The following is a 27,928-nucleotide window of genomic DNA, read 5'->3' as shown; positions in this document are numbered from 1 at the left end:
TTTTCCTGAAAAGCAGGATTACAATTTGTAATCACATATATGGATGTGATTACCTCCTGTCCGTCTCCCCAACCAGTGCGAAAGCTCCAGGGAGGCGGGAAGGGAGGCAGAGGCAGGGCTTGCACAAGCCGTATCCAGTCTCCTTTCCTTACAGACCTTGACTCGGGCAGCGGCGAGTCCAGCTACATCTCTATATGCCCCAGTCTCCCTTTCGGTTAAAGGTGCCAGGTTCTGGCTTCTGAGATGAGTGTGGAAGAGGCTGGGGACCTCATGGTACTCAACACAAGCGGAGTGCAGGGAGCTTTTTCAGCCAGTTCCCTGTGTGCAGCTGGTACTGAGGAAATGCATGTATCCATCTAACCAGGCAGGAGAAGCAAAGAACCCCCAGAGCCGCCTTCCTCTTGGAAATATTTTTATTGGTTCTGAGATAACAGGGCTGAGGCGAGCTGGAACGGGCACAGAGCTAAGGAAGATGGTGAGAGGCTCTGCCCTGGGGCAGACATGCTGTGTGGGCCCCCCCACCCCAGCCAGCGGCGGCTGGGTCCGGGGCACTCGGCGCCCGGCCTGACCTCTGCCGGCCTGGCATGGTGGCCTCCTCGTCGGCGGGCGCCCCCCCTTTCCAGTTGCAGGAGTCGTGAGTCTTTTTCACAGTGCGGAGGGGTGGGGGTCCGGGGTGGGCACCTCCCCGGGGTGCAGGCAGGCCCCGTCCGCCAGTACATCCTGGGCTCTGGGCAGCGGCGGCGGCGGCGGCGGCGGCGGCGGCGGCAGGGTGAGGCGAGCTCAGGCTCTTCTCCCGCCCCGCGGAGCTTGGCGGTCCTGGAGGGGCCCTGGCGGCCTCAGCGGGACATCATCCGGACAAACTCTGCGGTGCGGGAGGGGCGGGGGGACGGGCGCGGGTGGGGAGAAAGCAGCAGTCAGGGTCCAGGACACTGCCCCCCACCTTCCTCAGATCGATGCCTCCCTCCCCGTCTGTGACCACCGCCTCTGACCGGTGCTGGTCCCCAGAGTCCATCCGGCATTTTTTTTTTTTTTTTGGTCTCGCCCACCACGTGGCATGCAGGATCTTAGTTCCCCGACCAGGGATTGAATCCAGGCTCCCTGCAGTGGGAGCATGGAATCCTAGCCGCCCGGATCGCCAGGGAAGTCCCATCTTCCAATCCCTCTTCTTTGCAGCAGCCAGCAGGATCTTTCTATCTGTAGGTGTGACCCCTTTGAAACCTCTCACAGTCCCCACAGGACAATGGTCACAACCCCAGGGCCTTCCTGTTCTGGCCCCAGCTGACAGCTCCAGCCTCACCTGTAACTACTCACCCCCCACCACGAATCCGTGCTGACTCCCCACTCCTCTCCCGTCTTAGCTTTCCTGCAACCTGTCCCACTCCCTTCTCTTTTAACTAGACTTTGTGTTTTAGAGCAGTTTTAGGTTCACACCAAAAGTGAGCAGGAAGTCCAGATTTTTCCATCTACCCCCTGCCTCTACACACACACTCACACACACACACACACACACACACACACACACTCACAGAGCCTCCTCCATCACCAACATCCCCGAGCAGAGTAGGATGTTGCTTATAGATGAACCTATGCTGACTCATCATTATTACCCCATGTCCATGGTTACATTAGGATTTATTCTTGGTGTTGGAGACTCTCTGTGTGTGCATGTGCTAAGTCGCTTCAGTCGTGTCCAACTCTGTATGACCCTATGGACTGTAGTCCCCCAGGCTTCTCTGTCCATGAGGATTCTCCAGGCAAGAATACTGGAGTGGGTTGCCATGCCCTCCTCCAGGGGATCTTCCCCAACCAGGGATCGAACCTGCGTCTCTGAGTCTCCTGCATTAGCAAGCAGGTTCTTTACCACTAGCACCACCTGGGAAGGCCTGGAGGCTCTGTGGGTTTGGACAAATGTATAATGTCATGTATCCCTATTATAGTATCACACAGAATAGTTTTACTTGCCTAAAAATCCTCTGTGTTCCCCCTATTCATCCCTCCGGCCACGAGCAACTCCCGGCAACCACTGATCTTTGCACTGTCTCCGGTCTCCATAGTTTTGCCCTTCCCTGAATGTCATATCGTTGGAATCACAGAGTACGCAACCGTTTCAGATTTTCTTTCGCTTACTGTGCTTTTAAGTTTCTTTCGTGTCTTTTCATCACTAGATAGCACTTTTCTTTTACAGTGCTGCATAAGAGTCCATTGCCTGGGTATACCATAGTTTTATTTATGTATTCACCTAGTGAAGGGCATATTGGTTGTTTCCAAATTTTGGCAATTATAAGTACATCTGTTGGTAGGTTTTCGTGTAGATATGAATTTTCAATTCCATGGGGCAAATATCGCTTCCTTCTTTTTCACCTGGTGACTCCTACTTGTCTCTTAGGGCTCTACGTACTTACAGCCTCCTCCAGGAAGCCTTTCTTAATCCTTGCCACTTTGGCAAAGGTGCCCCCACTGTATGCAACAGCCTGCTGTACTTCCCCCCAAATGGCATGGACTATACTGTCAGCTTCTCTTTTCCTTGCTGGTCATGGGCTCCTCAAGGTGGGGATCAAGTCTTGGTAACAGCTGGTGTACAACACATGCTGGTAGAATGAATGGGAGATACTGGGCTTTCAGGAGAGAGCTGTCATCTGTGGGGGTTACTACCTGGACACGGGGTACCTGAAATGTTCAGCTCTGGTGGTAGCCAAGCCTTTGGTAGCCAAGCCTCTCCATTGCCACACTCTCCTGACCCAAAAGATCAAGATGAAGATCTGGGACCTTGAAGGCCCCAGAAAAGGCCTCCCAGCCTTTGGGTTCTGGACGTATTCACAGTCTAGCTCAAGTTTATCTTGCCTTTCTGCTCAGCACCCAAGTTTATGGAGTGTAGAATCAGTGTTTTGCTGTGTTTTTTTCCCCCTGTATCCCATGGTGCCTCGGATGGTGTCATGGACAGGGTAATGTATGGAATGGCTGAGATTCCAGGCCTTGAGTTTATGACCCAGCTCTGCTTCTCTGTAAGAGAAGCAAGTTATATTACTTCTTTGAGGCTCAGTTTACTCAATTGTAACGTGAGGTAATAATAGTGCAGTCCCTGGAGTCATTGTAAAAATTAAATGGGATAATACATGTAAAGTTACTTAGTACAGTGACTGGTGCATAATAAATGTTCAGTTCAGTTCAGTCGCTCAGTCGTGTCTGACTCTTTGCGACCGCATGGACTGCAGCACGCCAGGCTTCCTTGTCCTTCACCAACTCCTGGAGCTTGCTCAAACTCATGTCCATTGAGTCGGTGATGCCATCCAACCATCTCATCCTCTGTCGTCCCCTTCTCCTCCTGCCTTCAACCTTTCCCAGCATCAGGATCTTTTCCAATGAGTCAGTTCTTCACATCACGTGGTCAAAGTATTGGAGTTTCAGCTTTAGCATCAGTCCTTCCAATGAATATTCAGGACTGATCTCCTTTAGGATGGACTGGTTGGATCTCCTTGCAGTCCAAGGAACTCTCAAGAGTCTTCTCCGACACCACAGTTCAAAAGCATCAATTCTTGGCACTCAGCTTTCTTCGTGATCCAACTCTCACATCCATACATGACTACTGGAAAATCCACAGCTTTGAATAGACGGACCTTTGTAGGCAAAGTAATGTCTCTGCTTTTTAATATGCTGTCTAGGTTGGTCATAGATTTTCTTCCAAGGAACAAGCATCTTTTAATTTCATGGCTACAGTAACCATCTGCAGTGATTTTGGAACCCAAGAAAAGAAAGTCTGTCACTGTTTCCATTGTTTCCCCATCTATTTGCCATGAAGTGATGGGACCGGATGCCATGATCTTTGTTTTTTGAATGTTGAGTTTTAAGCCAACTTTTTCACTCTCCTCTTTCACTTTCATCAAGAGGCTCTTTAGTTTCTGCCATAAGGATGGCATCATCTGTGTATCTGAGGTTGTGGATAATTCTCCTGGAAATCTTGATTCCAGCTTGAACTTTATCCAGCCTGGCATTTCACATGATGTACTCTGCTTAGAAGTTAAATAAACAGGGTGACAGTATAAAGCCTTGACGTACTCTTTCCCCAATTTGGAACCAATCTCTTGTTCCATGTCCAGCTCTAACTGTTGCTTCTTGACCTGCAACAGATTTCTCAGGAGGCAGGTAAGGTGGTCTGGTATTCCCATCTCTTTCAGAATTTTTCAGTTTGTTGTAATCCACACAGTCAAAGTCTTTAGCATAGTCAATAAAGCAGAAATAGATGTTTTTCTGGAACTCTCTTGCTTTTTCCATGATCCAACAGATGTTGGCAATTTGATCTCTGGTTCCTCTGCCTTTTCTAAAACCAGCTTGAACATCTAGAAGTTCATGGTTCATGTACTGTTGAAGCCTGGCTTGGAGAATTTTGAGCATTACTTTGCTAGTGTGTTGAGATGAGTGTAATTGTGTGGTAGTTTGAGCATTCTTTGGCATTATCTTTCTTTGGGATTGGAATGAAAACTGACCTTTTCCAGTCCTGTGGCCACTGCTGAGTTTTCCAGATTTGCTAGCATATTGAATGCAGCACTTTCACAGCATCATCTTTCAGGATTTGAAATAGCTCAACTGGAATTCCATCACCTCCACTAGTTTTGTTCATAGTGATGCCTCCTAAGGCCCACTTGACTTCACACACCAGGATGTCTGGCTCTAAGTGAATGATCACACCATTGTGGTTATCTGGGGCATGGAGACCTTTTATGAATAGTTCTTCTGTGTATTCTTGCCACCTCTTCTTAATATCTCTTGCTTCTGTTAGATCCATACTATTTCTGTCCTTTATTGTGCCCATCTTTGCATGAAATATTCCCTTGGGTTCTCTAATTTTCTTTAAGAGATCTCTAGTGTTTCCTATTCTATTATTTTCCTCTATTTCTTTGCATTGATCACTGAGAAAAGCGTTCTTATCTCTCCTTGCTATTCTCTGGAACTCTGCATTCAAATGGGTGTATCTTTCCTTTTCTCCTTTGCCTTTTGCTTCTCTTTTCTCAACTATTTGTAAGGCCTCCTCAGACAACCATTTTACTTTTTTGCATTTCTTTTTCTTGAGAATGGTCTTGATCACTACCTCCTATACAATGTCACGAACCTCTGTCCATAGTTCTTCAGGCACTCTGTCTATCTGATCTAATCCCTTGAATCTATTTGTCACATCCACTATATAATCTTAAGGGATCTGGTTTATATCATACCTGAATGGTCTAGTGGTTTACCCTACTTTCTTCAATGTAAGTCTGAATTTTGCAATAAGGAGTTCATGACCTGAGCCACAGTCAGCTCCCAGTCTTGTTTTTGCTGACTGCATAGAGCATGTGCAGTTAGAGATGATCACTACTTATGATTATTACTAGTTTAAGAACACTTTTACTGAGCATTCGCTATGTGTCACGTACTGAGTTCTGTGGGAATCTCAGAGATAAAGAAAGTAGGGTTCCTCTTTTCTCCGAAAGTTCAGAATTCAGTGGAGATATAACTAGCACTTAGGGGCCCGTGTGAAGAACGAGGGTAAGCCTGAGGTGCTCTGAAAGCCCAGAAAAGAGGAAGCTCAGTCTGGGGACCGAGGGAAGTGGCCCCACTGCTGGGTCTTAAAGATGGAATAGAGTTTAACCCCAGGGAAGAACAGAATACAGGCATCCTGACAAAAAGAATAGTGTAATCAAATGAGAGCTTGGCAGGCTTTTGGATCACCTGGGGTTTTAAGGCGGCGTGTGAGTGAAGGAATGGTGAAAGCTGTGGCCAGAGAGGCGAGTTGTGGATAGGTCTTAAGGGGTCTGAGTGTCAGGTTGAGGAATGTGGTGTTCAGAAAATACCTCCATGGATGGATACAAGAAAAGGTGGACCAATAGACATGGAACACGGTGGGTGGGGGCAGAGGGACAGGAGTGGATAGATGGATGACTTGATGGATACAGATGGGGAAAGGACTGTGCACACAACTGACAGATCCATGGAAGTACGGGTGGAGATACAGGCGGATGGGTAGAGAATAAATGTGTGAATGAATGTTGAGAGCTACAGATGCGTGGATAGACGGGAGGAGGTATACGGGTAGATGGAGGCACGGGTGAATGTACAGGATGAAGAGATGCCTGGATGGGTAGGTAAGGCCATAGGTAAATGATTCTATGGATAATGATCTGGAGATCCGTTAGCGGATAAACAGGCACCTGGACAGAAAAATAGACAGATGGATGAACACATGGAAAGAGAGGTCTGGAAAGATGGATGGATGAGTGGGTGTAGGAACAGACGATGGATTAGAGGGGCAGAAGGATGGAAGGGTAAGGGGATGGCAAGTTGGGGCGGGTTGATGACCGCATGGTGGACCCACATGTGGAGGGATGCTCTCTGTGGATGCCCACTCCTGTCTTGGTTCTTCTTTCACTCTCAAGACCCGCCTACCTTCAAAGTCCACTCGTCCATCCCCATTGAGGTCCACATCCCGGATAATCTCTTCTATGTCTCGGTGTCCCACCTGATGACCCAGGAGTTTCCTCATGGCCTCTCGTAACTCACTGGTGCTTATCTCCCCATCACCGTTGGTGTCAAACTAGAGAGGGCACGAAGGAGGAAAGAGTAGCTACAACAGGAAGACTGTCAGAAGCGGATCCCAAGGTTGAACCCCTTCTTCAGCATCATTGTCCCCCCCTACCCCTTCCCCAGAGCGCCTCTCTGTCCAAGCTTCTTCCCCTGGGGTGGGATCCAGAGGTCCAGTTTCCTTCCAGGTTGGGAATTCTAACAAGTCCCCCCGCCCCTGCCTGTCCACTGTCCACCACTTACCTCTCGGAAAGCATCTCGCAGTTCCTTTACTCCAATCATATCTGCTGTTTCCGCCAGGAGTTTAGGTCCCATTAGCTCCACAAAGTCATCAAAATCCACGTGGCCACCCACTGGGGACAGAGGAACAGGCTGGGTCATCCATCTAACCACCACCCACCTCCAACTAGACAACCGGGGAAGCTGTCAGCCCTCCCTGACCTTCCCAGCGACAGGCCCAGGGTAAAAGCAGAGGCCGAATGAGGACAGAGAAGAGACCACGGACAGGGGGGTTATCACAAAAGAGCTCAGAGGAGCGGCCGGGGGCTAACTAAGGGAACAAGTCAGGAACTGGACACGGGTACAGAGGGGAGAAAGAAACATGAGGTCACAGAGATAGGCAAAGAATTTCAGAGCAGGAGAGAGACAGAGACAAACATGCAGAAAGGCAGAGAGGGGAGCAGGAGTCGTGAGCGCCTGGCCCGCTTGCCCACTTGCCCCCCTCTCTCCCTCACTGTGCAAGTGGAACTCACCTTCCAATCAGCCTTCAGAGGGTGGAAATACAGGAGACCTGCCCCCGGGGCCTGCTCACAACACTTTCAGCCAGTGACTGAGCTTGGGGGATAAATACCCAGCCCAAGAGATAGCTCCATGGTGGGCCTTCGACACCAGCACCCTGAGCTCCATCACCCACAGTGGCAGCTCCTCGAGTGCCTTCTGCCTTGGCGCCCTGTCTTCACCCTCCTGCCTCCCTACTCTCTATAGACGCTGTCCTTCCCCTTCTAAGTAAACTCCACACTCAAACCCTTGTCTCCTGGTCTGCTCCTGGGAGGACCCAAAGGGAGACAGAGAAAAACATAATAATGATAGTGTCCTCTGTTCAACTCTTACTGAGTGCTAGGTATCGATTATTGGGCCGTTCAGAATATTACAGCCCAACAGTGTCTAGGGACTTCTTTCCTGGTGGTCCAGTGGTTGGGAGTCCCGCCGGCCAGTACAGGGGACACGATCCCTGGTCTGGGAAGGTCCCACCTGCTGTGGGGCCACTGAGCCCGTGCACCACAACTGCTGAAGCTCGCGCTCTAGAGCCCATGCTCTGCACAAGAGAAGCCGCCGCAATGAGAAGCCCATACATCGTAACCAGAGAGTAGCCCCTGCTAAAGGCAACAGGAGAGAGTCCGCACGTAGCAACAAGACCCAACACAGCCAAAATAAATAAATAAATTTTTTTAAAATAAAATATGTCCCCTAAAGAGAAGCAGGCTCACAGATACAGAAAACAAACCAGCAGTCACCAGTGAGGAGAAGGGGGGTTGGGGGAAGGGCAACATAGAGGCTGGGGATTAAGAGACGTCAGCTACTCTGTGTAAAATCAAAAAGCCACGGGGATATATTGTGCAGCACAGGGAACAAAGCCAACATTTTACAATAACTTTAAATACAGTCTAATCTGTAAAAACTTTGAATCACTATGTTGTACACCTGAAACGAATGTAATACTGTAAATCAACCATAAGGTGAAGGTGAAGTCGCTCAGTCATGTCTGACTCTTTGCGACCCCACAGGCTGTAGCCTACCAGGCTCTTCCATCCATGGGATTTTCCAGGCAAGAGTACTGGAGTGGGTTGCCATTTCCTTCTCCAAACAAAGATACTTCAACTCAAAAAAAAAAAAAAGAAATGCCCAGAATAGGCAAATCTGCTTAGACAAAATGTAGATTAGTGGTTGTCCAGGGCTGGGGAGGGACTTGGGGGTGATGGCAAAGTGGTATAGGACTTCTTTGGTGGAGGCGGCATGAAAATATTTTAAAGTTGATTGGGGTGATGGTTGTGCAACTCTGAATATACTAAAAGACACTGAATTTTATCCTTTAATTCCCCAACCAGGGATCAAACCCATGCCCCCTGCAGTGAGGATAAGAGTCCTAACCACTGGACCACCACAGAAGTCCCTGAAGGGAATGCTTTAAGTGAGTCAACTGTATGATATATGAATTATATCTCAATAAAGCTGTTTCCCCCAAAAATAAATGAATAAATAAGCCAAGAAAAATAATAAAGAAATAAGCAAACATACCCCCAGTTAACTCCCCATTCCACCCCTCATTTTACAGGTGAAGAAACTGAGGTACAGGGAGGGTAAGTGGTTTGCCTGCAGGTCACAGAGCTAGGAAGAAGGGGGAGCTCAGAACTTGAACCCCGGCAGAGGACAGCGAGGGCGAGGCCAGGGAGGGAATGGGGTGCCTGGCAGCGGGACTCACGGTTCATGTTGATCTGCTGAGACAACTCGATGAGCTCCATCTCGGTGGGCATGTAGCCCATGGTGCGCATACAGTTACCCAGGTCCCGGCAGTTGATGTAGCCATCCTTGTCCTTGTCAAATTCTCTGAAGGCCTCCCTGAGCTCTGGGGAAGAGAAGGAAGGTGGACGTGGTGCGGAAGGAGGACCAGCAGAGCCTCCAGGGTAGAGGCGGCCCCGAGGGGCCCATCGACTCATGCATTCCTCCAACGCCGGCTCCCCAGAGGATGCCCGGCCCTGCACCAGACCCTGTTCGCAGGAAGCAGAGACGTCTCTGGCCCTCTTCCCACCCACCTCCCTCCCCTCATCTTCCTGGATGGCTGAGCAACACCCTCCGCTAAGAGGCCAGGTCTCACCTTCAATCTCCTCTGGCCGCAGAGATCTGTCCTGAAACAAAAGAACATGTGCCATTAGCAGCCGGGAGGGGCCCGGAAGTCATCCAGTGCCCAGCTGAGGGCCATCCCAGTGGCAGCAGGCACTGGCTGAGGGTGATGGGCAGCAGCGGAGGTGTGCCCGGACCATGTCCTGGAGGGGAAAAGTGCAGCCCTACCTGTCCCACACACATGGGAGAGGTCAGGGAGCCAGAAGCCCCTTCCAACCTGGGCCCAGAACCTCTGCACCCCTAACCCCTTATTCCAGACACAAGCATGTGGTCAGGGAACAGAGCTGATCTGGAGGCCAAAACCTGTAAATAAAATAGGGTTATTGGGAGGATCCCAACAGGCAGTAGAGGGCTCTACCTAATGAAACCAGGAGCTTCCCCAGTGGCTCAGCTGGTAAAGAACCCGCCTGCCCGTGCAGGGACACGAGACGCTGGTTCAGTCCTTGGGTTGGGAAGATCCCCTGGAGAAGGAAATGGCAACCCACTCCAATATTCTTGCCTGGAAAATTCTATGGTCAGCGGAGCCTGGAGGGCTACAGTCCATGTGGTCGCAAAGAGTCGGACACGATTGAGCATGCACACACACACCCCCAATAAAACCAGGAAGAGTGGGGGAGAAGGGGGGCTGAGGGGGGCAATGGGAGAAGCAAGAGGCTGGGAGAGAGAAAGCAGGGTCCAGACAGGCGCACAAGAGGGAGGACAAGAAGGGGCAGAGGGAGTGGAGGCAGGATTAGGGCTGTGCCCTGCTTCCTGGGCACCGCCCCACCTTCTCCAGTTGGGCCCCCATCGCAGACCTCGCCCCATCACAGGACACAGCACAGGACCCTGGGGGCTGCCAGTGCCTCTGGCGGCTGCCAGGGTCCAAAGCACACGTCTCCAGCCTCAAGCAGTGCCCAGGTCTCCTTGGGGAGTCAAGGAAGCCCCAGGGTGAGGCATCTGAACAGATGGCAGAGAAGTCTCCAAAGAGCGGGCCCAGAGGGAGCAGGGGGCAGGCTCCGGCTGGTGACGTGCCAGCTGCCCCAGGCCTGCCCAGGAGGGAAACAGACTGGCATGAAATGGATGCGGTGCCCAGCTGGAGATGCTTAGAAGGCTCCAAAACTGGTCCATGGTGCTCATCCTGCCCATATGTCACAGCTCCCTGCCCAAAGGGGCAGGGTGTACCCGCCCTGAGGAAGCGCACACCAGGCGTGAGTAAACCAGTCAGGGACACAGACATGTGGGCGTGCCATAGCTGTGCACACAGGCTCTCCTAGCCCACTGGGCCACGGCGGGTGAGAGGTTGCTGCCCACCTGCTCCAAGCTGGCCCCAGGGCGAGGGATCCCAGTGCCAGAAAACCCAGGAATCTTCTAGAAAGGGGCTGCTGAGCAACATTTTGCAGGACCACCAGCTGCACAGGAAGGACTCGGCTCTTGGAAGGGGCCATACACAGCAGGACCATGCTGAGAGTGTGCATGAGCTTGGCACAAGTAGTGTGCAGGCTCCCAGGTCCTGCCAGCAGCATTTCTGGCTGAAGCTGTCTGTCTCTGTGAGATGACTGGAAGGACTTCCACTTAAAAAGCCTGTCACCATGCACAGGGAGGGGCTGTCACTCTTCTCTAACGCCTGCCCATTCCTACCTCTATCACCCACTAACTGTTCTTAGTCAGACCGGGATCTTGAGTGACCACAAAGGGTGCTTTTCACAATGCTCCCCGTAAGAGAAAGCGTCAGCAAGAATATGCATGTACCCACATGCAGGGCATGCTCACTGGGACAGGCGACAAGTCCCTTCCCACCCTGCAGCCTCTCACATCTCCAGGATCAGCTCTGCAGCCCCCTCTCTGCTTCTTGTAAACCCAGAACCAGGGTGCAGAAAAGCCAATACCCCTTGGCCATGTGCCTATGGCCGGAGCTGGTCCAGCTGAGTCCTGGTGGCTGGTCCCTGAATCACACGCTCCCCAGGGCAGAGTGGCGGGGGATGTGGGGCAGAGCCAGGGATGCTCACTGACGTGACAGGGAAACCATGAACACCAATTCAGGGAGTCAGGTGGGAACAGAGCCCACCACAGCCCTCACTCCCCAGCTTATTCAGTCTAGGGAGGAGTTTGGCCTCTAAAGTCAGATGGACTCAAGGACAAAGCCCGGATCTGCTGCTTCCTAGATGTAGGACCATGGACAGGTCACTTCCACTGTATGAGCCACAGATTCCTCATCTGTAAAATGGGTTAATACCAGAAACCACCTTACAGGGTCTTTGTTAGCATCTGTGAGGCAAGATACATAAAGTGTTTAGCAGGTGGCATTCAATAAACCCCGGAGAAGGAAATGACAACCCACTCCAGTATTCTTCCCTGGGAAATACCATGGACAGAGGAGCCTGGCGGGCTACAGTCCATCAGGTCGCAAAAGTTGGACACAACTTAGCCACTCAACCACCACCATTCAGTAAACCTACCGATGTTTGAATCTGTAACATCATCAATATCTTCCTCTCTGTGACTGTTCAGATATGTACAAGAGGCCCTCCAAGGCAGTGGCCACATGTGACTATTTAAATTGGAATTGGAATCAGAGAAAATTAATAATCCACTTCCTCAGTTGCACTAGCCACATTTCAAGAGCTAGCGGCTACTGGAGAGGGCCGTACTAATTGGAAAAAATGTTTCTATCACATAGAAAGTTCTAGTGGTTGGTGCTGTGTATTCAGTACTGTTGTTCAGAACACAGGGGGCCCCTAAGGCAGGCTCCCTGAGTCTGAATCCTACCACTAATGCCCACCAGCTGTTACTGTGAACATGTTACATGCCCCAACTCAATTTCTTCATCTGCAGATGAGGAGGATAATAGTACCTACTTCTTGGGGTTGCTCTGAGGCTTAAGCACCAAAGCACTGAGCACAGTGCCTGGCACATATTAAGTGCTCAAAAAAAAAAAAAAAAAAACACCAACCCAAACCCCAAACAATACCATAGCTGCTATTATTATTTTTTTGCTGGTGGATGTGGACTCACCAGGGCTCTGCAGCCATAAGTGGGAAATTCTGGGGGTCAGGTTCACAAGTTGAGGGTGTGAGGTGCATCTGCCGGGGGATGCACACAGCTGTGTACAGAGCCCCTCTTCTTCTCAGCACCTCCTTCCTCATGCCCCGTGAAGCCAAGTCGAACGTGGCTCCACCAGGGCCAACTTACGTACAGGCTGCCTGTTCTCCGCGAAGCCCTTACGCAGGAAGATGCAGGCCGGGCCCAGCAGGTTGTGCATGACCGCGCAGTTCTGAGCCAGCATCAGGAGTGGTCCGGGGAGCTCGCTGCTGGCCGCCAGGCCCTCCTCGCTTGTCTGTACCACCGTGTAGCTGGTCTCCTCCTGGCGCATCTTCAGCCAGCACCAAGCAAATACAAAACAGAGGCAAGGTGTCACCTCTCTGGCCTAGCTGAGTCCTCCGGGCCCCAGCCTGGCTCCCGGTCCTAGAAGGGGCCCTTCTCAAGAGAAGACCTTGAGAGGCAAACACCAGGGTGCAAAGAGCCCTCAGGATGCACGGGGGGCAGGCAGCAAACTGGTCCAACAGACGGAGTCCCGGATCTTTGGCCAAAACGGATGCTGCAGGGAGAGCTGGGTGTGATACCCACTGTGTGGCACACCTGTAGACACACACACACACGTGCACAGAAACACACCCTTGTGTGCAAACAGAAGCTCAGAGGAGCAGGCAGAGGGAGGCTTCTGTTCATTCAGGGAATAATGTCTTTCCCTAAGATGCTCCCAACATCCCAGCACAATCCTCGGGGCTAAGCTCCCCAACAGACCTCTGATCCTACCCCTGCTGGAACCCACTGGAGGGTAGTGTGGACCATCAGAGCTGGCAGCAGAGCGTGGGCTCAGCTAGTCTGCGAGACCGGAGGTTGCCGACACAGAGGCCACGGCAAACAGAAATAAAGCAGGCAGGTGTGAGAGGCGGGGCCTGGGGTAAGATGGATGCTCTGGATCCTCTCTGAAGGGACAGCATGACGTAACTCCAGCCTGGTGTTGCCAGACCTTCCGATTTAAAGCACTGGGTGGGCTAAACAAAGCACTTCTGTCGGTCAGCTTCCACCCAGCTTGTGGCCTCAAGACTAGACGCTGTCTCCCATGAGCAATCCTCCTCGTCCCTCCCGCCTTTGCTGGCTCCGTGCCTGGTCCAGGGACCTCTGGAGGCTGAGGCAGGGGCCCTCTGTGCTGACCAAATATAGCCGTGCTCCCTGGCCCCGGCCAACCCATCCTCCTCCCTGATGGTTCCCATGCAGCTATAAAAAGTCAGCACTGCCCACAGACCGTCCCCTTAGGACAACAGCAGCGTCCAGACACAACATTCTCTCCTAGCCCAGCCTCCCCGCCAGGATGCCCAGCATCCCCTTAGGTCGGGGTGGTCTGCTTTCAGCCCCCAGCTCGGATGCCTCCACCCCCAGAGTGAGGAGCTGGAGCCAGACCTTCCAAGGAAAGAGCAGTGAAAACTTAGAGGGCTGCCTCTGTCCGAGGACCTCAGAGTTGCATGTCCTACACATCCATCCTGCTACATTCTCTTCCTGCCAGTTTCCTCCAGCTCCAAGAAGGTCACACTCAGGAGAAGATGCTAAGACCTAAGGGGTAGCCTGTCCTCCCAGGTGGACAAGCAGAGCAGTCTCCCATATCTCACCCTGTCCTCATGCTCCTTCTCTTCAAAGCCCCACAGTGTGGGGCTGCAGTCTAGACTCTTGTCCAACTTCTAAGCTTCTTCCAGGCCTAGAGAGAAAGGAGCAACATTCTGTTCCTCTAAGGGCAAGCAGCCACACAGACCCAAGGTCGGAACCTCAGTGCAAGGCCTGAGTCCAGGGAGTGCAATAAGGGTCACCCTGGGTAGTCTTAGAACTTGCGGGGTGATCAGGGTCCATTCTGGCTTGATGATCAAAAGAGGTTCAGAGCCTCGGCCATACTCACACAGGCTACAGGGACCTGGCTAGAGCGAGGGCAGGACCAGAGAGACCTTCTGGACAGAGGGAGCCAGGGAGTCAACTGTGGTTAAGCCCCAGGAAGTAATCTCAGGCGATTTTTTCAGAGAATCAGCCTTTTTGTTTCTGGCTGACTCTCACTCACTTGGCTCAGATGAGCACACCCAGGAGGAGGAGGCAGCAGGCGGCAGGGAACTCAGAGAGGAGCTTAAGTATAACTGGCTTTGGACTCAGACAGTCTTGGGGACAAATTCTGGCTCTGCCACTTGCTCCTGTGTGACCTTGGGCAGGTCACTTCACCTCTCTGGGCTCTGGTTTCCTTCTCTGTCCAATGGGGGATGATCAGGGCCACTCACAGGATTCTGTGAGAGGCAAATGAGCCGTTGCGCAGTGCCTAGAGCATGGCAAGAGCCAAATATGTGGAGTTGCCATGGTGATGGCAATGATGATGGTGATGACGATGACGATGATGATGCAACTTGAGAGATGCTGGGCGCCAGAAGGCATTCACTTCTGGCTGCAGAAGAAGTGGGAGAATATTTGCCAATCAGGAAAGAAGTGAGGAGGACAGAGAAACATTTGCTCCCACGAAGCAAGAACCAGTGATGGCTGGGGAATTTCCACTGAATCTCTTGATCTTAACCCAGTCTGGCACCCAGTTGCCCCGGGAGGCAGCTGTTCTTCCCTGGCCAGTGATGGTACCTGACAGCCCAGTCCTGCCCAGCTCAGAGCCTGGAAGAGGCCACCTCTCTCCATCACCAATTCCCGGTCACCACACAGGAAGCCAAGTGGGCAGCGGCCTATGGGATGACAATGTTTCCTGGCACCAAGGGGGCATCTCTTGAGTGTGGCAGGGCAACAGGAGAAACCAGCATGCCTCCTGAACTAACAGCTTTCTAACAACACAAGCTAGCCAAGACCGTGCTCCCTCTCACCGAAGGTATTCGCAGAAGGAGGAGTTGAGTGAGGAAGCACTGGATGTGGTGGGAGAAGGCATTGCCCGGTGAGTGGAAATTTGGACTAAGGTGACCTGTAAGGTCAGGTTCACGAATCTATGAATAACAGCTCTGACAGCAGGAGAAAGAGAGAGAGGCAAAATTAAGAACAAAACCCTTGCTCTAGATTCATACAGATCAGGGTTTACACCTCAGCCCGGCTCCCAGTCAGCGGTGGCATCTCAAGAACACTCTTATCTTTGAGTCTCATTCCTTTCTCTAGAAAATCGGCAACAGAACCACTAGGTGGAAAAGAGCAAATGAGATAACAGATGTTGGAGATCTTGTAGATGTTCAGGAAAAAGCAATGTTTACTATTATTTTTTTTTTTAAATGAAACTGATGTAATACCTATTATGATCTTTTGCCTTATTCCGTGGACTCAAAACCTCTCCTATTTCCTTTTCCTCATCCCCCTTCTCAGAAAATTTATGATTATGATTGTGATGATATGATTTTATGATTGTGAATCATAAAATTATGTTTATGATGCTATTAACACTAGCTAACATATACTGAGTACTCCATCCCAGGCAGTGATCCCAGCTCTTTCTTTAGGCCCCACAATCACCTTAGGAGGTAGATGTTAGGATTTCCACTTGATAGACAAGGCAACTGAGACCCAGCAGGGGTCAAATAACTTATCCAAGGTCACATGGCTAGAAAGAGGAGACCTAAGGTGTCTGAGTCATGGGTGGGGTAGGACAGAAGGACAGCTCTTGTTCTTTGAGTTCACCTCTTGAAGGTCTGGACAGAACTCAGGGAAAGGGCATTCGCCCGAAGGTCCTCTAGACTAATTCAGATCCATTTCTACTTCTCTGCAAGAGTGTGGAGGCCACGTCTGATGCAAAGAACTCTCCTTTAAGATGACAGATGACTGGGGGCGGGGGATGTGCACAGAAGAAACAGTCCACCCTAGGAAAGATCCAAGGAACAGCGAAGATTAAAAGGAATTTGATGTGAGCAGCTTAGCTAAATGAGGAAGAAGATGAGCAGAAAAGCTTGAAATGTCCTAAATTGAGAGGCTGTCAAACTAACAGGGGGGTAGGAACGGGTTGGGGGTGGAGGAGCCATTAGCTAACCTGAGACCTTGGATAAGTCACTTAACCTGAGTGGCAATCAAGTTCCTCCTCTGGAAAATTAAAGAATTGGAGGAAACCATCCCTCATATTTCTTCTTCCTTTACGAAATATCGGTGGATTTCTTCTATGGCCTGACTACAGAGGGCCAGAAATACAGGCAGAGCCCACCTAAAGCAACATCCTACAGATGTAAGCCCAGGCTTGCAGGAAAGATGCTTTGAAGGTGATTCTTTGCTTTCCAAAAGGGATTCTTGCAAAAGGATATTATCCTGGTGTATAAGCAATGCACCCACTACAGAACGCACTTGACAGACACTTTGGTGTATACTCCATTTCTCAATGGAAACAACCCTGGGGCCCTGAGCCAGACTGGCCCTATTTGTGAGTCTCTGACCTGACTCAAGAATTCTGAAGGGTAGAAGGGGATGTCCGGCTTGTTTCCTCTCAGTAACAATGGGATCTACTTCAAACCCCACAACTCTGAAGACCTTAGAGACCACCAGAGAGGGTCAGAGTCCCTCAGAGGAGATTAACGAACCCCTTCTCCACCACTGGGAAAGAACCAGCAGCGGGCAGGGTCAAAGTCCAGCTTAACCCTCTTCTCATCCTGCATATCCCGAGGCATTCTGTCCATGCACATCCTAAGGACCCTACCTGGTTTCTTTCCTAAATCTTATGCAAATTCCCAAACACAGGCCCCCATGCAGCTCTAAGTCCCAACTTCAGCTCAGAGCCCCGGGACACAGACGACTGTGATAGGAGGCAATGCAGAGGCAGGAACAGGGAAGCGGCCCAAGATAGAACCCACAGGAAGGGAAGCGAGCTTCTAACGTCCACCCTCTCCGGCCCCAACCTCTGGGACAGATGGCAGGATGCCCGAATCTCCCACCCCAGGTCTTAAGAACTCCAGAAACATACCTTCCTTGAGAGATTTCTCAGTGGAGACTTGACACAGTTGCCCATCCTAAGCTGAGGCAGCCCCTTTCAGGATCCCTGGGTCCATGAAGGAGGCTCCCGGGGGTTAAGAGACCTGAGTCCCGGTCCCTGCCAACCCCAGCCTCCCTCTGCCTGCGCCGTGCTTCCTCCAAGACCGGCTGAGCCCTCTCTCCTGCGCGCGTGCTCTCTTACTCGTCTGCCTGTTCCTGCTCCCTGATTTTTTTTTTTTTTTTTTTTTTTGGTGGATTGTGTGTGTGTTCGTGTGTGTGGGTTTAACTTTCTGGACACTTTCTTAAGGAGATGAAGGCAGGAGGGAAGAGTGCAGGCACAGAGAAAATCGCCTGGAGAGCTGATGGCAGAGTGCAGCCGAGCTGGAGAAGGCTGCGGGATCAGCTACATGAGATTACAGCCGAGTCCTCTCCCGGTTCACTCCCCTTCCCTCGGCCCCTCCCCTCCCGCTGTCAAATCTGCAGGGAGATTGCCTCGGGGAGGGGAGCCCAGAATGGCAGCTGCAGCTGGGAATTAGGCCAGCAGACCCAGGAGGGGAAGCAGGCTAGTTTGGGTCCCCAAATCCACGGGGCCTCGCAGCTCCCAACCTTGTGTGTGCAGTCTCTCTCTCTCTCTCACACACGCACACACACACACACACACACACACACACACAAGGACGAACAGGCATCTTAATCGCCCCCCCCCCCCCCCCGCCCCGGCCATCGCAGCTAGATCGAGAGATGGCGGCTCCAGTCGAGGCCCTGGAGATCTTATGACGACTCTCCATCACGCTCCATTTTTCACACTTGCCTCCTCACTGAAATGGGATGAGGCTTCGGGGCTGGAAGCACAGTTGAGCCAACAGCAGCTCCTTCCGCTGATTCCCTTCACCGTGTGCGGTCTTTCCGACCCAGGGGAAATCAAGAGCCGGCCCTGAGGGGGTCCTAACCGAGGCAGTGCTGGCCCAGCAGGCGTGAGCGAGCGAGGGCGACGAACCTTCTCCCAAACCCTCTGCCTGACCCTGATAGAGCGTCTTTCATCGGCTCCCTCGGGGCGCAGAGCAGAGAGGGCGCCCTTTGCAAAGGGGTCGTCACAGTCCCACGAATGGAACTTCTTAGGTAGCCGGCACGTCCTCGTCCCTCCGGGTTCCAGCTCTGACGTGAATTCATCTCAAGCCTCAGATGTCACCATCGAGACCTACAGCCCGGAGCCAGATGACCCAGGAGAGTCTGTGTCCACGTTTCCCTGCACCCCTGCTTTTCTCAGCAGGGGGCACCAGAGACAGGCTGGGACGCCAAGCTTCTTCCGGGCCCTGATGCAAAAACCCTTCCGCAAATCACTCTAAGAGTTTCAGTCCAGAGAGGGTCCTTTCGAAGGATGTTTTTTTTTTTTTTTGGTCCAGTTTTGGGCGGCTGATCAGAGCTCCCGTTAGGGATAGATGGGTGGGGACGCTGACCAGAAGCTGCCACAGGCCAGCTCCCAGGAAACTGGGAAGGCAGGTCCCTGGGTGGCTCTTGACAAATGGAATGGCTTAATCAAGGGTCATTCAGCAGCCCATTTGGCCTCCAGACGGGGTTATGGAGGAGGAGGGGCACCCCCTGAGGACACAGGAGAAGCCTGGGGTGGGGGAGAGGTTGTTGACGTCTAAAGGGTAGGAAAGGGGAGTGAAGATACTTGGGGGAGGGGGAGCTGGTATGGGAAGAGCCAACAAAAATGCCTTCTTCAAAGACCTGTTTCTTGGAAGCAAACCGTGAAGGCAGGGTTGTGAGAAGAGCAATAAACTCAGATGAAAGGGAAGGGTCTGGAGGCCTAGGATGAGTCCTGGCTCTGCCAGCTTCTGAACACTCACCTAGCAGGGCTCAGTTCCCTCACCTGGTTATAAGATGTGAGTGACACAGAACAGGTACTAGAATGAGGAATTATTAACATGGAAGGAGGAAGTAGCATTTGTCCCATGTTCTTGGCTCTGGGAATGTGGTAGGAACAAGATACATACAGTCCCTGTTTTTAGATTTGATTCCTGGGTCAGGAAGTTCCCCTGGAGAAGGGAATGGCAACTCACTCCAGTAACCTCACCGGGCAAATTCCATGGACAGAGCAGCCTGGAGGGTTACAGTCCGTGGGGTCACGAAGAGTCGGACACGGCTGAGCAACTAACACTTTCACTTTCACTGCTTGCAGGGAGCTTACATTCTAGCAGGAGGGCAGGAGATACTAAAGAGCTATCAACTTACTGAATCACAGTTCAGGTCAATGCCATGAAGGGGAAACACAAACACTCTGAGAATGTGAGCCAGAGGGATCTTAGTGTTGGGGGATCAGGAAAGACTTGCACACAAAATCTAGAGTCTTGCAGACTCTTTTGAAAAGCTAGGGCTTACCACAGACCCCAGAGGGGAGATGAGTTAGGCTCCAGGTAAGGTACAAACCCAATTCGTATGAGCTAAATGGATGGATATATGAAAAGACTGGACAGGGTGAAGCAGGTGCGTTCTCAGTGCTGGCTGCAGACTAGAATCACCAGGGAACTTCCCTGAAGATGGTGATGGAATAGGTGTAGGTGAGCCCCGGGCACCGGTGTTGTTTAATACTCCAGGTAATTCTAACCTCCAGCCAGTGTTGAGAACCACTGATCTAGAGGTAAAGAGTTCAGCATGCGGAGTTGGACAGACTTGAGTTCAAATCTTGCCCTGCTGCCTACCAACCATGTGACCTTGAAGACTTGTTCATCTTTCTGAGCCTCGGTTTCTTTATTTATAAAACGGGTACTCTAATAACCTTTCCCTGGTAGGACTTATGAGGAATTAATGAGATCACGCCTGCAAAGGGCTTGGTACAGTGCCCAGCACCTAGAAGGTGCCCCTTTCCCTGCCCAGCAGCCTTGGTCTAGCAGGGATCCCACTAGGTCAGACCTGGTGACTCCTGCCCCCTGCAGGCCAGTCCTGGGCATAGCACCCATTTGTCAACCTTGGGATATGCTTCTGTCCTCGGAGACAGGAGACAGGACTTCTCCCCCTATGGAAAAGTCCGCCTAATTTGAAGAAATACCATCCTTCTTTAGCAGAGGGGGTGCTGAAAGTAGCCTGGGGGCTTAACAGAAGAAAGGGATTCTGGATTCAAACCCAGAGCTCGCTTAAGCTATTTTAGGTTGGACAGATGGGGTGGTGGTGGTTCTGCATGACAGGAGTAGCTACTGATCTTGACGAGGAAGATGGCTTGACCTTCCGCAGAAAATTTTATAAAGGGCTGAATGGTGGAGGCTTCCTTAAGGAGCAAAGCACATCGCATGGCCCCCACCTCCCCATCCCTATGCACTGTGGCAGCAGGCCTGGGCCTTCGGAAGCCACACTTAGAGTTCTGGAATGGGATAATAGGATCAGAGGGATGAGAAGGATAAACCCATTGCTGATTATTCCTGATTAGGAGGGAGGGTGGCTTTGAGCCCTGAGCAGTCCTAACGCCAGCATTTGAACTTGGGATGGCAGCCCAGTGTTAAGACATTTGGGGAAAGCTGGGTTGTAACCTGAGAGGCGCTTTGTGGACGCTTCTGACAAACAGGAAACACACTTCTGTGACTTTCTACCAGTCGGTACGGTGTGGCACTGGCAGACTGGAGAGAGACACAGCATGTCACAAGTCCTGCCTTTTACTTTCTCTGTGACCTTTAGTCAACGTACTTCCCCTCTCTTGAGCCTGTCTCTTCGTCTCTTAAAATGAGGGGAGATGATGCTACATTTCACAGTTTGCTATGGAGATAAGATTATGAGAAGATGCTTTGTCCATTGTTTACTGAGCTCTAAACAGAGATCTAAAGTGCCAATGTTGCTTCTGGAAAACCTACAAACACCAAGACACTCGTATCATCTATGCTGCTGCTAAGTCACTTCAGTCATGTCCGACTCTGTGCGACCCCATAGATGGCAGCCCACTAGGCTCCTCTGTCCCTGGGATTCTCCAGGCAAGAACACTGGAGTGGGTTGCCATTTCCTTCTCCAATGCATGAAAGTGAAAAGTGAAAGTGAAGTCGCTCAGTCGTGCCCGACTCTTAGCGACCCCATGGACTGCAGCCCACCAGGCTCCTCCATCCATGGGATTTTCCAGGCAAGAGTACTGGAGTGGGTTGCCATTGCTTTCTCCTGTATCATCTATAATCTATGTCAACCACAAATGGGCCTTCTCTTCCCCTTTCCCAGGCCCCAGAGAAAGGCCACAGGGGCTCCCAGTCCTCTAAGAGAGCAGTAGGAAGTGACCTGACTGGGAAGGAGCGAGTAATTCACCCAAGCGGTCATCTTAGGCACACAGGCCTAGTGCACTTGAATCTGTTAGGACCCAAACTGTCATGGTCTGTCTCCCTCATCTTAACTATGGGAACTAAGAAACTCTAAAGTCCAGAGGCTAGAGATACCCATCATTCATTCATTCATACCTTAAATATCTTTGTTCCTGTTATGCACAAAGCAGTCTAGGAACTGGGCTGGCCTACTCGAATCAGAAGAGAGGTCCGTATAGTCAGAGAAAGGGGAAGGATGGGATGGATCTATGGGTTTTATTCATATTTGCCTCCTCTAAAGAGGTGTTTCTTCCCAAACTTAAAATAAGGAACAGAAAGACTATTCTTTGGGTAGCTTTCTGGACTTCCCTGATGGTTCAATGGTTAAGACTGTGTGGTTCGTATTGCAGGGGGTGCAGGTTCAACCCCTGGTGAGGGAACTAAAGTCGCACATGTTGCACAGCCGAAAAAAATTTTTTTAATTAGTTTTCCAAGACCCAATGCCAAGAGTTGCCTGTTTTGAGTTACTTTCTGATACCACAACTTCTCTCCAGGCAGTTGGGTGGTGCGCCGTTAGCTGGCCACAAAGAGGATACCAGGGAAGGTCCTTGGTTGTTCAGCTCCTTCCTTTAGTGGCCTTCCTCACTTGGCTCAGAGACAGCTTTCAGACTACGTTATGCAGGCCCTCGTTTTGACAATCATTCTATTAATAATAATAATAACAATAACATGAATGAAGCCTGAGCCCTTTTCCAGCACCCACTCTGAGCCAGGCCATTTGGCATCCTTACCCTTATATAACCCTCATAAGAGTTCCGCAAGGTAGTTTGTTGTTGTTGCTGTGGTCAGTCTCATTTCTGAATGAAGAAACCCAGACCAGAGAGAGAAAATAACAGGCCCAAGGTCACAGCAGTGGGAAGTGACATTGCTGGAGTAGGAATCTTCAGCTCTAGCTCCCAACTCACCATTCCATGCCTTGGCCTCAAAACCACATGCTCTCCCTGAAGGCAGTAAGGACGCTCTGTGAGGTCACTGGGAGAACCCTAATTCCCGTTCCCCCTAGTGAGGGAGTCTATCTTGATACCCTCAGTGTCACTTTGGCCCCTGGCCCTCCCTGACTCTGTTACAAATGGAAACAAGTTCTGACACAGCCCTTGGTAGTGAGTCAACAACAACAATAACAACATCCACAGACCCTTGCTCTAGGCCAAGCTCTGCATATATCTTCATATCCCTTTTAATCCCCCCCCCCCCCCGACAAACCCACTGAGATACTGTGTGTGTGTGTGTTCAGTCATGTCTGACTCTTTGGGACCCTATGGATTGTAATCTGCCAGACTCCTCTGTTCATGGAATTTTCCAGGCAAGAATACTGGAGTAGGTTGTCATTTCCTTCTCCAGGGGATCTTCCCGACCCAGAGACTGAACCTGAGTTTCCTGCATTGGCACATGGGTTCTTTACCACTGCACCACCTGAGATACTATGATTATCCCAAATATGCAGATAAGGAAACAGGTTTACTGAGGTTAAGCGATTCACCAAAGGTTAAAAAAAAAAAAGAACTTGGGAGACATGAAAAATATATTTCCCCAGGGCTATATTTTGCCCAAAGCAGATCCTATCTGAAAGTTTCTATATTCTGAACCTCATTTCCCTTCTCTTGGTTCTGACCTAAGGACAGAAATCTCCATGTAGAGAGAAGGGACAGAAAGACTAATTCTTGCAGGAGACTGGAGACTCTGACACAAAGTCCCAGGCTGGGTTTTGTTGTCACTGTCGTTGGAGCAGATGTCTTAGAGCCATCAGCAAGAAGCCCAGACTGGATGTGCCCAGCTTTAAAGAGAAAGTCGCCAGCTCCAGAGGCAAGAGCTTCCAGGGGGAGGTAGTAAATATTTGATGGGACCTTCCAGCTCCTCCTGACTCAGGTGACCCTGGTGACATTTCAGAACACTGGACTGGAGAACAGCCTTCATTTCATGACTGAGAAAGTAGAAGAAAGAAAAGCACATGAGCTGAAATGCTCTGTGCTCACAAAGGGCCCAGGCAGGCAAATTCTGCAAGGCTAGAAAGAAAGGGCTCCTTCTCTAGGAACGAAGTCAGATTACTGGCAAACTAAATAACCAGAAAGTGTGTGATCCTCAGTGACCTACCCTTCCAAGCTTCTAGACTGCTAATCTCCAAAACAGTCAGGACCCCGCTACCCTCTCTACTTTCATCTCCATAGTGCCCAGCAAACACCTGGACAAAGCAGGTGATCAAAAAATATTTGATAAATGCAACCGATAGTTGTCACCGATTCAACTGGCACGGTATCCCTTTCGCAAGCCAGCCCACTCCTGCCCTAACACCTGACACCCCCCCAGTCATACTGTCACAGCTCTGCGTCCACATCTCTACTCTGGAGAAACTGCTTCCAACTGCCTCAACTAACGAGGGCTCCTGGCAGGAACAAAGCCAGACTGCTGCCCTATCACACCGCCACCGCAGCCCCGCGCAACCCGAGCCTACGTGCAGCCGCCTTCATGTCAGACCTCCACCGGCATCAGCCGCAGCGGAGTAGTATTTTGAAAAGGAACTGTGCACATCTGAAGCAAAACACACACGGCCTCCTTGGAGTTCTGATCCAGCCTGGCAAGCCAGGAGCTTGAAACGGCTTCTTTACGCTACATCCCAGCAGAGAAACGCACAGGCCCGCCCCCACCCTCCATCCCCCACACACCATATGCAAACACCCTGATCACATCTATGCATTAAGCCCCTCCTCAGCTGCCGCAGAACGGTGTCCACGCCGTGCCAAAGTGTTCGACTTAATTATGGACTTGGAGCTAGACAAAATCCTGGCTTCGCTAGGGAGTTCACAGGTCCCTTTCTGCTGAACCTCTCCCCAGCACCACAGCCTCAAATTGTAGATCTGGATTATGACTACGGGGCCATTTCTAAAGGGCAGGTACCCAGCTGCTTGGGGCTCTTGAGAGAAAAGAAACAAAATGAGCCACTCGTGACCCCTTAGCGACCTTTCTGACCCTAGAATGCACACTAACTCAGACTAGGGATCTCTGGGTGTTCTTCCATGTCCCACAACTCGACAACTGCCCGCTGCCATCCTTGTGGCATTCCTAGATGACAACCTCCTTGAAATAGCCTCAAAGTTCCAGTTTGAGCCATAGTTCTTACAGACCTCCATGTCTACCCACACACTTCTCTTTTCTCATTTTTTTTAGTTCTCCTAACTTTTCCCAGGTCTTTGGGGCCACCACAGGCAATGGCTAGGGTCCCTCATCGCCTGACAAGGCTGTGTACCCCAAAGTCCCCTCTCTTGACCCCCAGACTCCATGCTCATTCATTGGTCTTCTCGGTCAGAGGCCAAAAGAGTGGGTTTGGAGCCACCTGCTCGGAGCACCCTTCCTTGACCCCTGCAAATTTCCAGGCGGTTTGTGGAGGTCGCTCCTTTCCAAGACTGGCCCGTTCTGGCAGGTGGAGGGAGTCTAAGCGGTGACGCCTGGCCCGGAAGAGGCCCGGAGCGTGGACAGCGCACAGGGTGCTGAATCAGGCACGGGGGAGGAGGAGGCGCGCGGAGTAGGGCGCCAAGCGGCGGGAGGACCAGAGGAGCGTGACCTGGGGGCCGCGGGCCGCGGGCGGAGGGCTGTGGGCGCGCAGTCGCGGCAGGGTCCCGAGCGCCTCTCCAGGGAGCGGGTGGGAGGCGCGGCCCTTACCTGGCCGAAGGCGGAGCTGAGCATGGGGCGCAGCTGGTGGAGGAACGGGTCTGCCTCGGACGCGGCGGCTGGAGCAGAGTCCCCGCGACCCGGGGCTCGCAGTGAGCCCCGGAGGCCGAGCGCCGGGGACAGACCCCGTTCCTCCCCATCCCGCCCGCGGGCCGGCGGCAACGGCGACGGCGGCGAAGGTCGGGACGCCGCGGCCGGCAGCGCCTCCCGGGGCCTGCAGTGCGCCTGGGGGAGCCCGCGCCGGCTCCCCCGCGCGCCCTCCTCTCGCGGCGCCGGCCGGCACAGGGGCCTCCGCGAACTGGGGTCCCCGGACGGCGACGGCGTGCCAGGGCAGGGGCCGGGCAGCCGGCGACTGGGCAGCACTGGCTCCCGGGCAGGGCCGTGGCGGGGAGCCCGGCTGCCCCCGCTCGCCGCCGCCGCCGCCGCCTTCAGCAGAGACGTCTTGGACTCGCTTTTGGCGATGTGCGAGCTCATCGCGGCGGGGCCCGCGCTCGCATGGCCCGGCGGGGGCGGCGCGGTGCGGCGCGGCGCTGGGCCCCCGGCGGGTAGAGAGCGGGCCGCCCGGCGGGAGCCGAGCCCGAGGACGCGCTGGAGGCGGGCGCCGTCCCCCGGCCGCTTAAATGCGGCCCCGTCGCCGCCGCCCATGTGACAGCGCAGCCTCTACGCCCGGAGCCCCGAGCTCCCCGGCGGCTGGCGGTGCGAATCTGGGGGGGGCCGCCGGCTGTCCCCGAAGAGTCCACCCCCGGCTCCCCGGCGGCCCAGGTACCGCCGCGCCCCGCCCCTTGCCCCGCCCCGCGCTCGAGGAGCCCCGCTTCCGGGCGGCCCCTGGCGGCGGAGGGGGCGCTGCGGCGCGGAGTCGCGCGCGCGAGGGAAGGGGCTCGGCGACGGGCCCCGAAGACGCCCAGACCTTGGTGGCGCCCGCAGTGCCCGGGAGCACGCCCGGAGGTTCCCAAATAACCCACAACCGCCGGAACCTCCAGAAATGCTGGCGGGGTGCACTGTCCAGGGGATACAACTTTCGAAAAGATGACGAGAGAAGTAAACTCGAGACCCAAGGAGGATGAAGGCAGGCTGTGTATGACACCGCCACCCCGAACCCCAGAGCCAGAATGGCTTGGAAGGACACTGCTGGAAGGAACGGCTCCCCTCTATGGGGGCTTCACTCATTCCCAGTACCCTGGAATGGGACCAGGATGACAGTTCTCAGAACCGAAGAGAAGCCAGGTGGCACCCGCATAACCTGGACTTTGCAGGGTCTGGTGATGCTCAAGTCTCAGGTAGGACCCATCTGCTGCCCCTCCAGCTCTTGTCCTCCTCCTGCCCTCTTGCCCGTATAGATGGTAAAGAAATTTCTGCTATTGGTAGGCAGGCAGGAAGACCCATAGGCCTGGTTTGCATCTCAGACCCCAGCTCTGCCACTTACCATCTGGGTATCTTGGGCAAGTGTCATCAGCCTCTCTCAACCTTGTTTTCCTGTTCTGTAAAATGCAGATAATAATCATAACTAACTTCTCAGTAACATCTGATAACACTATCACATAAAAGGCCTAGCCCAGTGTTCACAGCAGGGCCACAAGTGCAGTTCAGGAAGTTCCCTTCCCTCTGCACCTGGTAAGGCCCCATCCCCCACTCTTGTTTAGTAATGGGATACCAGAGACTAGAAAGGATGGGGTGTGAACCTCCCAGGCTCTCCCTGTTCTGGTCTCTCCAAATCACATGGATGATGCCATCCATGCAGGATAGTGTGACAGTCGCTCAGTCGTGTCCAACTCTTTGCGACCCCATGGGCTATACAGTCCATGGAATTCTCTAGGCCAGAATACTGGAGTAGGTAGCCTTTCCCTTCTCCAGGGGATCTTCCCAAATGAGGAATTGAACCCAGGTCTCCCACATTACAGGCAGATTCTTTACCAGCTGAGCCACCAGGGAAACCCATCCATGCAGGAGAACAGGGTAAGTCTGATCACAGCTTCGACTCCACAGAAGGATAGATGGACAGATTGCCAATAAGCTACACTTCACTCCTGCTGAGGGTTCACCCCTCTCTGTACTGTCTGCCTATGCAAACATCATTCCATATGCAAGGATTTAAGAAAAACGGGATGGGAAAAACACCTTGCCCAGAAGCCAAGGTGAACAAGGGAAATTCCTTTTGTTCTCCAGCAAATTGTTCCCCACAGCCAATCCCACTGACAGAGGAACCTGGCCTGCTACAGTCCATGGGGTCACAGAGTGGGACATGAATGAGCGACTAGCACTTTCACTGTTCACTTTCACCTACTCTGAGGGCCTGAATTGCCACATTAAAACCATCAGGTTCCTGGAGCACAAATGCTGAGGCAGGCTGGGGTGCCTCATTGGCACGTCCACTCTCTCGGCGTCCCAGATCAGTCAGTGTCTTACCTGTTCCAGCCCTCAGAGTAATCAGTGTTGGGCAGGATTAACAACCAATGTCCATTCTGGATAAATCACAGGAGATAAAGTACCTTATCCGAATCCTTCCAGAGTTTCTGAAAGCAGTGGGCTGAAGGGTATTTTAAATC

General features: G+C 52.3%; 1 protein-coding gene across 1 annotated transcript; it reads right to left on the bottom strand.

The window, feature by feature from the left end:
• Positions 1 to 734: 734 nt before the first annotated feature.
• On the bottom strand, positions 735 to 26,030 carry CABP1 (calcium binding protein 1). The gene is made up of 7 exons (XM_052654867.1): positions 25,377 to 26,030; positions 12,623 to 12,799; positions 9,425 to 9,455; positions 9,032 to 9,175; positions 6,796 to 6,905; positions 6,418 to 6,565; positions 735 to 862 (listed from the first exon to the last, which is right to left on the bottom strand). The coding sequence occupies exons 1-7, from the start codon at positions 26,028 to 26,030 to the stop codon at positions 837 to 839; spliced, it is 1,290 nt and encodes a 429-aa protein (XP_052510827.1). The 3' UTR covers positions 735 to 836.
• Positions 26,031 to 27,928: the final 1,898 nt, after the last annotated feature.

Source organism: Budorcas taxicolor, chromosome 17 (genome assembly GCF_023091745.1).
Source record: "Budorcas taxicolor isolate Tak-1 chromosome 17, Takin1.1, whole genome shotgun sequence".
In the NCBI taxonomy this organism is placed as follows: domain Eukaryota; kingdom Metazoa; phylum Chordata; class Mammalia; order Artiodactyla; family Bovidae; genus Budorcas; species Budorcas taxicolor.
Note: the sequence above shows the minus strand (reverse complement) of the source record. Positions and strands in the feature narration are given on the sequence as shown.

Bases quoted from the DNA above. Each gene is read 5' to 3' on its own strand.
- CABP1 (XM_052654867.1), bottom strand. From the start codon at position 26,030: ATGGGCGGCGGCGACGGGGCCGCATTTAAGCGGCCGGGGGACGGCGCC. The intron at 12,800-25,376 runs GTAAGGGCCGCG...TGCTGGCTGAAG, and splicing joins TCAGCTCCGCCTTCGGCCAG to ATGCGCCAGGAGGAGACCAG. The intron at 6,566-6,795 runs GTAAGTGGTGGA...TGCCCTCTCTAG, and splicing joins TGCGAGATGCTTTCCGAGAG to TTTGACACCAACGGTGATGG.